Source organism: Equus przewalskii, chromosome 10 (assembly GCF_037783145.1).
Source record: "Equus przewalskii isolate Varuska chromosome 10, EquPr2, whole genome shotgun sequence".
Lineage (NCBI taxonomy): Eukaryota > Metazoa > Chordata > Mammalia > Perissodactyla > Equidae > Equus > Equus przewalskii.
Window position 1 is genome coordinate 3863234 of NC_091840.1, and position 12052 is coordinate 3875285.

The following is a 12052-nucleotide window of genomic DNA, read 5'->3' on the forward strand; positions in this document are numbered from 1 at the left end:
ATATTCCATTGTGTGGCTGTAGCACATTTTGTTTCCTGTTGCATTGTTTTTTGTATGCTTTATTCTTAAATAAAATTATTTCCTTTTACTTTTTTCTGCTCCCTCCTCTGCCTGCCCAGCTACGCTGCACCCGGGAGTCCAGAGTAGGGTTTCGCAACCTTGGCACTACTGACATTTGGGGCCAGATCGTCCTTGGTGCTGGGGGCTGTCCTATGCATTGTAGGATATGGAACTGCATCCCTGGCCTCTACCCACGAATTGCCATAACATCCACCCTGCAATTATGGGGTCTCCAGACATCACCAGATGTCCCCTGGGGGGCAGAATTGCCCCAAGTTGAGACTCACTGGTCACAGAAATGCTCTCTGTGCTGTCCAGTGTGGCAGCCACTAGCTCCTTGTGGCTGCTGAGCACTTAAGATGTGGCCGGTGTGACCGAGGACTGGAGCGCTAATGTTACTTCATTTCAATGGATATAAACGTCAATGTAAACAGCCGCATGTGGCCGGTGGCCACGGGACTGGCCAGTGCTGTCTCGGTCAGTTAAGGAACTTACTGTCCTTTTCTTAACTTAAGAAAAAAGAAGAGACAGGAGGACAGCTCCCCTAGACTGACATTATATTTTGTTCCACAGTCCAAATTTAATCTTGAAAATAAATTCTGAATCCAAATCTCCATGATTTGGGATATTTTCTTCTGTTTAGGTTATTTGTGCCTTTTTGCCCTTCCCTTGAGAATATTCAGAATCAACACATCTCTCGCGGGTGTCTGAGAGATGCCCGGCCCTGGTGCAGCGGGAGCTGCGGGGAGAGGCCCTGCTGTTAGGAAGCCGCACACAGTCCTGCTGCAGGGCGGGAGACGAAATTCGAGAAAATGAGACAGATTTTCTGTGCTGGGCATGTGAATATCGGGTGGATGTGTAGGAGAGGTGCAAAGAGGAGGAGACCCGAGCAGGTGCGAGGATCCAGAGGAAGGCGCTGACCGGGCCGTGTGCGGGAGGTCACTGCAGGAACGGGGATGCAGTGGGGAGTGACAGGGCGAGGAGGCTCCTGTAATCTCCTTGGAGAATGCCTCCCTCCCTTCCTCGAGACGCTCCTACCCGGCATCGGCTTCCTTGTTGCTACATCAAGACTTTTGTTCCTTTCCTGAGGGATAATGGGAGGTTTTTTTCTTCTTTTCTAGGCACTTCTGAACTTCCTAAGTGTCTTGTTATGAGCATCTATTATTCTTTAACAGTTTTATTGAGATAATTCACACACCATACAATTCACCCACTTAAAGTGTGTACTGCAGTAGTTTGGGTATATTCAGAGAGGTGTGCACCTGTCACCACAGCCAGAAAGAAACCTGGGCCCGTGTGCTAGCACCTTCCCGACCCCACTTCTCCCCCTGCCCACAGCTCTCAGCAGCCACTGCTCTACATTCTGGGTCTTGATCTCTCTGCTCCAGACCTTCGTATTAGTGGAATCATTGAATGTGTGGCCCTGTGTGTGTGGCTTCTTCACTCAGCATAATGTTTTTAAAGTCCATCCTGTTGTCACACGTGTCAGAACTTCACTCTTTTTATTTATTTATTTATTTATTTATTTATTTTTTGAGGAAGATTAGCCCTGAGCTAACTACTGCCAATCCTCCTCTTTTTTGCTGAGGAAGACTGGCCCTGAGCTAACATCCGTGCCCATCTTCCTCTACTTTATATGTGGGACGTCTACCACAGCATGGCTTTTGCCAAGCGGTGCCATGTCTGCACCCGGGATCTGAACCGGTGAACCCCAGGCCGCCAAGAAGCAGAACATGTGAACTTAACCGCTGTGCCATGGGGCCGGCCCCAGAACTTCACTCTTTTTATGGCTGAATAATTTTCTATCGAATGGATAGACTACACCTGTCTACCCACTCATTTCATGCACACTGGGGTTGTTTCTACCTTCTGCTGTTGGGAATAATGCTGCTGTGAAATCTGTGTACGGGTTTTTGCGTCAACGTGTGTTTTTAGTTTCTCTAGGGTAGCCACCCAAGAGTAGAATTTCGAGACGTACGGTGACCCTGTGTTTAGTCATTCGAGGAACTGCCACACTGTTTTCCAAAGCAGCCTCACCATTTCCCATTTGCAATATCTGCTATTATACGACAAGAAAAATAAAGTCAACTGGAGAGAGGGGTAAGGGGACAACATCACGATGCAGAGATCTTACAGCCCGGTTACGCCATCACGGTAACACAGGAGATGGGAGAGGCAGAGGGGCCGGCCAGGGGTGGAGGCCTGCTCCAGCGTGTGCCTGGAGGTGTGAAAGGAAACACGTTAGCACTGGCCGTGTCTGTTTTTTTCCTACTCTCCTGTATTTGCTAAATTTTACCAATTATGACATCTGTTACCTTTATGATCAGAAAAATCGAGAGAGAAGAGAAAGGAGACCAAACCTCCCGTGGTGCAGGGAACTTGTCACCCTGACAAATCGCCGGCCTCCAGCTTTCCGCGTCCTCTTTCTGTGCTGTCCGCGAGCCCTCCCACTCGGGCTCCCCACGCCGCCCTCTAGGGGCTGTCGGGCTAAACTGCAGAGCCGCAGAAGTGCTGTGAGGGAAGGACTGGGTTCCCTTAACCGGGGGCTCCTCGGGGGTAACGTGACCTTGGTCTGGGCCAGCGCCTGCTTCCGGACACACACAGCTGAATCCCTGCCCACACGGAGGCTCGCTCTGTCTCAGAGGTTTCTACAACCAGCCTCAGCATCTCCCTGTTAATAGAAATGGGAAGCGCCCTTGTCCTGGCACTGACCTTCTCCATTTAATCCTGGCAGCCCCCAGTGACCACGGTGCTACTATGATCCCCGTTTTACTGATGAGGAAAACTGAGGAATAGAGAGATGGAGCGGGGTGCCCCAGGTCCGGCGGTGTGTGCCTGAACCCACTTTCACAAGCCGATTGTTAAATTTCGGTTGGTATGTTAGCCTGAAATCAGACAGGATGGGGGCATGTACAGCATAGAAATCGGCAGATGCTACACACTGGAGCTTTTCCTCCCGGGAGAGCCAGCTGTTACACGTTTCTCAGCGCGCCTCTGCCTGGGTCACCCTGCGGGGAGGGGTGCAGCCAGAATTTGGCCCCTGGTCTTCCTGACTCCTGGGTCCATTACACTCTGCTGCTTCATGTGGTCTGGGTTTTAGAAGCCTCACGGCCCCAGCATCTAACCCAGTGGTCCACCAGCTGCACTGCTCAGTGGGATTCCATGTGGGAGTTTGTCAAAATCCTGACACCCAGGTGGCACCCCAGACCAGTTCATGCATCCTCGCTGGGGTTGGCACCCAGGCATCGGCATTCTTAAAGCTCCCCAGGAGGGTCCAGTGTGCAGCTGGGCCTGCGCACCAGCATCTAACCAGAACTTTCCTGCTCCCAGTCAAGGCTGAGGTTTCAGAGGCACCGTGCAGCCGGTCAGCACACGCTCAAGAGGGCTGCGGCCAGCGGCTGAGGTTGGTCACCTCCCTGGCGAAGGGACTCTCTGGACGTTACTTTTGCTTCCAGGGCCCTTTATGGTCAGTCAGACCTGCCTCCTGGCCTGATGTCCTGAGGACCTTGGCACGGCCCTCTGTTCCGTGAGATGGATGGTCCCAATCACAGTGCCCTGTAGCTGGGTCCTGGGGCGGGACAGCCCGGAGACGGGCCAGCTCTAGCCAGAACCCTGGCAGGCAGTGTCTCCAGTGTGGGTCCGGTTCTGTTCCTGTCCCACTTGCCCTGAAGGGTGGGAGGAAACCACAGGGCCGTGTAGAAGGTGTGGGTCCAGAGCAGGAGTCAGCGGCAGAGGGTGTACCACAGCTCCCGTTGTTTTGCTGGTGGTTGCTTTGCTGTCTTTCTTTTGGGGGATGTGGTTGGAGAATCTATTTTCCTCAGCCCCTGAAAGAGAGAGGCTCCTGCGTCCACCTGAAGCCTGTGAGTCAAATGCAGAAAGCCGAATAACTTCCCTGACTCTCTGTTGACATTGGTGTTTTCTCTCGTGCAGAAGCTCAGTCGCTCATACTTGCCATCAAAGGTTATTTAACATGTGACATGTATGTGTCCGGTGCTTTTCCTATACGCAGGCCCACTAAACTGTCCCCAATCTGAATGAGAAGATGGGCATACAGGTAACTGGGATGCACATTTATAGGCTCATATGGCTGAAACCAGCCGAATCATAGCCCCATGTGTAATAAAAATTAAAGACGGTGAAAGTACCTGCCCGTGGTACCTGTGTGCCTATCATCTTAGACTTCTGCACATTTAATATTGGAAGCAAGCAAGTGACCTGGGGCACATTTTCGTCTCCTTTCTGGCCATGGAGCATGAGATCCATAAAGGCACCTCCAGCAGTGGCTGTCTCACCCCGTTTCAGAGGCGCCGCCTCTCTCCTCCTGCTTCTTTCTCTGGCTCAGCGAGGCCGCTCCGGAACAAATCTGGTGTTTACTTCCTGAACCACAGAATCTAGATGTTGTTCTCCTGGAGCCAGGACGGGCCAACCAGAGTCACGGGGCACAGTGAACCACTCAGGCTGCTCTGGCTGCGGCCCCGTGAGTGACCACACGGCCGCCACGGCCCACCTCCTCTTGGGCTCATGACTCAGCTTCACATGTCGAGCTGGGCACCGTGAGGCACTTCTCTTGAGGAACTTGTACAGAATTGGCCCTGTAATTTTCTTCTACAGTCCTTTCCTCCAAAAGAAAAAATAAACATCCAACCCTCAGTTACAAATTTTAATTAATTCCTGTTTTTCAAGAAAGACTTTGCCTTTTTCCAAGGCAGACATAAGTAGAATGTTGTAACAGATGCTCACGTCATGCATGCCCAACCAAGTCTTAATTATCGCCTCTGAAAGGGGTCTCCCTTTAACATCCCAAGATGCCACCCCACTTATACATGACACCCCAAGTTCATGTTAGCTCAGTTACTAGGGCCAGTGAAAAGATGACAATTTGCATGTCATCTCCACGCCCTGCCTTTGCCTACTCTCGGCAGAAGCTTGAATTGGTGGTGAAAAGGTCAAAAGGGAAGACAGCAGAAAAAGACAGGTCATGAAGCAAATTGTTACAACAAATACCCATGTCCTCATCAGTAAGCTTTTGTTGAGCAATTGCTATGTGCAAGCAACTGTAGATAAAAAAGGATTAAGACCAACCCTTCCCCTTCATGCTTCTGATCTGGCTAAGGATCAAGGTTTATAAGAAAGACCAAGAACCATGTACAGTGGGATATGGATGCCAGAGAAGTGATGCAGTGGACATCGTTGTAGAGGTTTGGAAGGTGGAACCGGAGGGAGACTGTCCGTGATGAATGACCAGCTGGGCAGGGGAGGGGCTGTGGTCCCCCTGTACAGGGTAGTAAATGCCAGCAGAAGCCAGGATAGAAGAACGAGTTACTTGCCATCTGTCAGTTATGCTCCCTCCTTAGCTATTCTGAACACACAGGAAATGGCTACAGGACTAGGGAAAAAAGTCAAATATCTATTTTCAAAGTGTTTAAGGCTACCTGAACACTTACCTTTTTAGTTACTAGAATTCAGAATAAATTCTATAGTAGTAATCCTGCTCCTTGATCTTTTCTTCGTCTGGAGTGTCAGACAAGTCCAAACAGGTACAAGGAAAAATAGAGCTCCCGGAGGTGAGGGGAGCGGTCAGAACAGGTGTAAGAGCATAAGAATTCACATCCAGGGAGCGCTTCCCGCAGCCTGCCCTGCACAAGGGTGTCAGTTCATGCCTGCTTGCGACTGCAGACAAGCCGATCCCCCTGGCGACAGACACTAGTCATTTATTTGTGACGGGGATGCGGTCGGCAGGCTGGATTACGGCTTCACTGAGCTCTGTTTCCGTTAGGGATGCTGCACGGCCAGCGCTGTGCCTGAGATGGTCAGGTTGGATGCACTGAGGCTTTGTCAAGCGGAGCTGCTCGGGGGCAGCCCAAGGCCCCTGCCTGCCTCTCGGGGAACCGCCCATGGCCCTCTGCCAGGCTCTGGGGCTCCGCACTGGGCATTTGTCTTTCGTGACGAGGTGCTGTCAAAGCAGAAGGCATGAGGCTTGCAATGCCCTCCCCAGCCCTCGTTAGGCTCTGTCACTCACCAGAATGCACTTATTTGTCTTTCTCTCCCGCTCGGCTAGCGCCAGGGCCGTCGCCAGTGTGAGCTCTTCAGCAAAGGAAAGGAGCGCTGAGCGAGGAGCTTACGGGACGAGGGGGGAGCAGAACCTCCTCATCCCTGGGGGAGGGAATTAAGAGCAGATTTCTAGTTTTATAAAATTCCAGGTTTCTGCTCTTCATGATGGGAAAACCCAGAATTACAGGTTCCACATCAAAGGGAGGAAATGCCTGTGAATAAATATTTGGTGAAAAATAAAAGAGGAAACAGTCTGCATACGACGTGATCTTTTTTATGTGAATACATATGCATAAAAGAATATTGGAAGGAAATGCATCCAAATATTAGCTGTAGGTAATGAAAACAGGGAATTCTTTTAGTCTGCTCTTTCCTGCATCTTCCAAGTTTTCTCCGTGAGCATGCATTACTTCTATGCTCAGAATGAACAGTCCGTGGTGGATTAGTCAGCTTAGGCTGCTCTAACAAAATACCACTGGCCAGGGGCCTTAAACAACAGCAGTGTATTTCCTCACGGTTCTGGAGGCTGGACGTCCGAGATCAAGGTGTCGGCAGGGCTGGTTCCTCCGGAGGCCTCTGTTCTTGGCTTGCGGACAGCTGTCTTCCCCCTGTGTCTTCATGTGGTCTTTCCTCTGTGTGTGTGTGTGTCCTGATCTCCTCCTCTTATTAAGACACCAGTCCTCTTGGATTAGGACCCAGCCTACTGACCTCATTTTTAAGTTCATCACCTCTTTAAAGGCCCTCTCTCCTAACACAGTCATGCGTCCCTTAATGACTGGCTGAGAAATGCATTGTTAGGCAATGTCGTCATTGTGTGAATGTCATAGAGCACACTTACACAAGCCCAGATGGTACAGCCTACTCCACACCTAGGCTGTATGGTACTCATCTTATGGCACCACCGTCGTGTGTGTGGTTTGTCCTTCTGCGGCACGTGGCCGTACGGTCACATCCTGAGTCCTGGGGGTCAGGGCTTCAACGTAGGAACGGTGGAGGCGACACAGCTCAGCCCACAGCACGTGGTGGTGTTAGAACTAAACATCCACATGCCCGAGTCACATCCAGATGCGGGAGGTGGGCAGGAGAACTCGTAACTGACCCTGAGCCTTTGGTCCCTGCCTCTCCCCAGGAAAGGCCGAGGGGAACGGCAAGATGCACATCACTCTCTGTGACTTCATTGTGCCCTGGGACACCCTGAGCACCACCCAGAAGAAGAGCCTGAATCACAGGTACCAGATGGGCTGTGAATGCAAGGTAAGCCGGGACCACCTCCTTCTGGGCTTCAGCTCATCACCACCGCCTCCAGGTGGATGGCCAGGGTTTGATCTGGGGCTTTCCAGTGTCTCTCAATCCACGGGGTCCTTAGGACAGGGCTCTGAGGAGACGTGGCCTCCCACGAGTGAGGCTGTCTGGTTAGGGACAGAGCCGTTGGGCCCTGGGCCCTGCCGAGCCCTGAGACGCACCTCTGCAGAGGGATACTGGGACGGTAAGGGTATTCTGGCTGTGTGGCCTGTAGCTTCTAGAAGGGAAGCCTTCCAGGAGGAAGAGTTTTGTGGGGAGGACACGTTGGTCCTATGAGTCTTTTTCTACAAATGTATAAGTGCGAGGGACTTGAGCGTCTCACGAAGGCACGTCCCAGGTGTTACACTTCTGCCAACGTTCTGGCCATTTCCATGCACAGGTGCGTGTAAAGGTGGGGTCTGTGTGTTGAGAATGCCTGAAACCCCAGCCCCGCTTCTTACAGGCGGCCCAGAGGTGGTGCCAGGCAGTTACTGAAGCTCTGACATTCAGATGCAGCCTAGAAGCTGCAGTCTTCTCCTCTGCCTGGGCTTGGATCCTGCCATCCTCTCCTGACCCCTCCCTATGGCCCTGGCACAGGAAGCAGTGCTGGGGACCAGGCGCCCCTCGGTGGCACCAGAAGTGCTGCTGGGCCGAGCGTGGCCTTGCGTAGGCTGCAGGGACTGCCTGGTGCTGGTTGGTGCTGCTTGTGCGGCCTTCCTGCCCGTCCTGGTAGAGTGTCGCTAGCCTGTCCCTTAGCTCACTGAGATGCGAATTCCAACCTGCAGCGACACGTACATGTGTAGACGTTCAGCAGACTCCTCCGTGCCCTTGCGAAATGAAAAACAAGTCCTTCCTTTTCCGCTATGTGGCCGTGAAGGTTTTCGCCCTCTTGTAGACTCAGGTTTCCGTGCCAAAATGCTACTTGTTGATCCCCACAAAGCCCACGCGTGCTTGAGAGCAAGACGCCATCCTTTTTATTTGACTTGAACCTATCTCCAGGAAGTTTAAGACCCTTTATGGTTGTTGATATTGTACTCCCAGGAGGGTGGGGCTATGCTGAAGTCATTTTGTCGCGCTCAGATGGCGCACAGCAGAGGCTCCCCTGCAGTAGCTGGGGACGCAGAGGTCGTGTGCACAGGCCTCCCCCAGACCCCGCTGCCACCTGCTGCCGTTTGGAGAGTGTGGAAGTCGGGAAAGGCTACTGATGGCGCCGGTTCCACTTAGTCCCAGTTTCCTCCCGCCCTCCCGCCCTCCCTCCCTGCCACACTTCTTTAGTCATTTATTCAACAAACCGTCCTTGAACACCTTTGCCAGGCACATTGCGAGGTTCTGGAGATGACCCCTGAGTGGCTGCGGTCTCTGACTGCGTTCACCTCCGTGTCCCTCTTCTAGATCACGCGCTGCCCCATGATCCCATGCTACATCTCCTCTCCGGACGAGTGCCTCTGGATGGACTGGGTCACAGAGAAGAACATCAACGGGCACCAGGCCAAGTTCTTCGCCTGCATCAAGAGAAGCGACGGCTCCTGTGCGTGGTACCGCGGAGCGGCACCCCCTAAGCAGGAGTTTCTCGATATTGAGGACCCGTAAGGAGGCCAACAGCACCCCTGTGGCCAACTGAAATGCCTCCAAGAGTTTAGACTGGTCCAGCTCTGACATCCCTTCCTGGAAACAGCATGAATAAAACAGTCATCCAAGTGGGTCTAAATTAGTGTGATTCTCCTCCCCACCCCCATTTTCCTTTTAAAGAGGGTTGTGGGTCTAAATAGGGAGGTGGGTCCCACATTCCATCCTCCAGCCTGGGCACTGTGCATCTCAGTCTTCAAATCTGGGGTGTGGGCGGGGGGGGACACACAGGCTTCCCTCCCAGGCCCAGCCTTGGCACTGTCACAAACGCTGAGGAGACAGCACTTAGGGGTCCCCCCGGCCTGGTCAGAGCAGAGCCTGGAAATGTGCATTTTGCAGAAACTTTTGAGGGTCGTTGCAAGACTGTGTAGCAGGCCTACCAGGTCCCTTTCCTCTTGAGAGGGGCATGTCCCTCGTTTCCTGCAGCTTCCACACCTCTGGCCCCTAGAGGAGCAGTCCCTGTCCTGGCAAGTGCACCCCCACCTCATCCCCCTCGGGCCCACCATGGACTCCCCACACCTGTGACTCCTGTAAGTCCAGGGGCAGCCCTGGACCAGTGGCTTGTTCTTGAAGGAGCCCCAATTACTTGTATTCATTTGCAGAATTCCGGTGGGAGCCTCCCTCTGGGGCCCGTGCCGAGATGTGGGAGTGACAAACTTCAGCTTCCGCCAAGTCATTCTGGTCCCATCCACCCACCCCAGCCCCACCCCACCCCCAGCCCTTGGGGGGAATCCATGACATTCTGCCCTGAGGGCAGACGTGGTGGGGAGCACTTGGCTGCCCCTATAGTTTATTCTTGAGCTTCTGAAGTCACTCTAGCTTCCTCCTCCTCATTCTGGCATCCGGCATCTAGATGGAGTTGTGCGGGTTGGCTTTGCAAGGGGTTGCGTGTGGCAGTGGCACAGGCTGTGCTCTCTGTTTGTACATCCTGAGGACATCAAAAGCTGGGTCCCGCTGTGTCCCCCAACACACCCCAGAGCCCCACCTGAGCAGGTGCCACAGGTTCAGTATGACCTCCCTCCAGGACTGAAAGTCACTGTGCTGTCCCTGGATTTCTGTGAGTGAGGTTAGCCAAGTGCATTATGAAGTCCTACCTAGGAAAGGACGAATTTGGGAGGTAGGTGGCTTCAGTGAAACTCTCATTTCTTTCTGGGCCTCTAGTACTCTGGCCAGCTTTGAGAGACATCTCATTTTTCTCAAGATGAATTCTCCCCAAGTTGCAGGTGTACCAGCCTCTGCTTCTATTTTCTTACATTGCAAAGATCTCTCAGTTAATAAACTTCATAGGGAATCTTTTCCCTAAAAATGGTTTTCTGGTGCCAGTAAAATAGGGGTTACTGTAGGCAGAAATTTCTCAGTAAGAGTAAAGATAATCTCCTTTTTCTTCCTGCTTGTGTTATAAACTATTCTATCATGCACGTTATGCAGACACACATATATGTACATGTGCGCACACACACACGCATAATGAAACTGAAGTCTGTCAGCCGGCAAGTGGTCCTTCTGCAAAATGCTTCTGAAGTCACCTTCTAAGCCTGCTCTATTCTTCGGTGACCCCAAAGCACCTGTAAGACTCCTGACCCCTGGCACGCAGCCCCATGCCCGCCCGGGACCTGGTCAGCATAGATTTTGATGACTTCCCTTTCGAGGGCAGACTAGGAGAATATCCAGGAAGCGGTCCCCGCTCCAAGGGCACTTTCATGCTGTACAGTGTTATAAAGCTTGTGAGATGTCATAATGGACCAGTCCATGTGATCAGTATATACAAGAGCACCAGACCCCTCCGATCAATAGAACACCCCACCCCCATTTGCTTCCTGTATGGTGTTATCATATGTAACATTTACTCCTGTTTCTGCTGATTTTTTAAGTGTCTTGGTTTGTTTCTGCCATTGGTTGTAATCATTCCTGTGCTGTGTTTTTTATTACCCTTGGTAGGTGTTAGACTTGCATTTTTTTAAGGTTTCTGCATTGTGGAAGCATTTGACCCAGAGTGGAGAGCATGGCGGGTAGCTAGCCTATGACAGTGGATTCCTACAGATCTTTTCTTCAGTTCTTTGAATATTGTTGCTTTTCCATCTCCCATCTTTTGTTCTCTGGTTTGAATTATTACAAAGTCAAGGATCTGTGAGTAGGTTGGTTCTAAAAGATGGCCTTTATGTTCAGTCCATGCACATTGGTCTTGAAGCCATGCTGAGGAGAAAAAAAACGAAAAAATCAAGATGGCATACCCAGTGGCAGCTGAAAGGAGCAGCCACTCAAATACCTTCACAGTAAATAATTGCAATATATGTATAGTTTAAGAAGGCTCTCCATTTGGCATTGTTTAATTTATATGTTATATTCTAAGCACTACTCTTTCCCTCTCTTCTTCATGCAAGCTACTCAAAATATTTAAAATAAAGTTTACATTGTAGTTATTTTCAAATCTTTGCTTGATAAGTATTAAGAAATATCAGACTTGCTGCCATAATTTAAAGCTTTGTTGATTTTGTTTGTTTTTGTTTGGATTCTCTCTTGTTTTTTTAATTTCCGGGCAATGTGTTTTTGCTGGAATATGAAGTCTGAGACCTCCCTGTGCTGGGAACACGTGAGAGTTGTTGAAAGTCGACAAGCAGACTGCGCATGTCTCCAGTGTTTTGTATCATTCCTGAGTGATCGCTCGGTCAGTGGACAATAAACAATATTATCAAAGAGAACTCTGGCTCTCCGTGTGGTTGTACCCGAGGCTCAGAGCTGCCGATTTCTAGCTGAAGGTGGGCGGGGGGGGACTCTTCAGAACAGAGCCTGGCTGATTGAGGCCCATGAGGGATGTGGCAGAGACTGGGGCGGACAGCAATGAACGTGGTTTTGGTAAACTGGCGAAGAGGCAGGAGCGCTCGACAGGGGCCCCTTCGTTCGTTCAGCACAAACGTCTCAGTTTCTGTTACGAAGTGGTTCCGACACACACACGCAGAGAAAAACGGAGCCTGCACCCATCTTGCATCTTCCACAGTGAGCAGTTCATGGCCTGTCTCCCTTCTCCGCCCACAGC

General features: G+C 51.4%; 1 protein-coding gene across 2 annotated transcripts in view; it reads left to right on the forward strand.

Moving 5' to 3' along the window:
- The window catches only part of TIMP2 (TIMP metallopeptidase inhibitor 2), a 49779-nt gene extending 38062 nt beyond the window's left edge, over positions 1-11717 (forward strand). For both annotated transcript variants that reach the window (XM_008520968.2, XM_070559802.1), the window contains exons 4-5: positions 7241-7365; positions 8785-11717. In XM_008520968.2, coding sequence (XP_008519190.1) covers positions 7241-7365; positions 8785-8982 — 323 coding nt within the window. In that variant the 3' untranslated portion in view covers positions 8983-11717. The remainder of the gene's footprint in view (positions 1-7240; positions 7366-8784) is intronic.
- Positions 11718-12052: the final 335 nt, after the last annotated feature.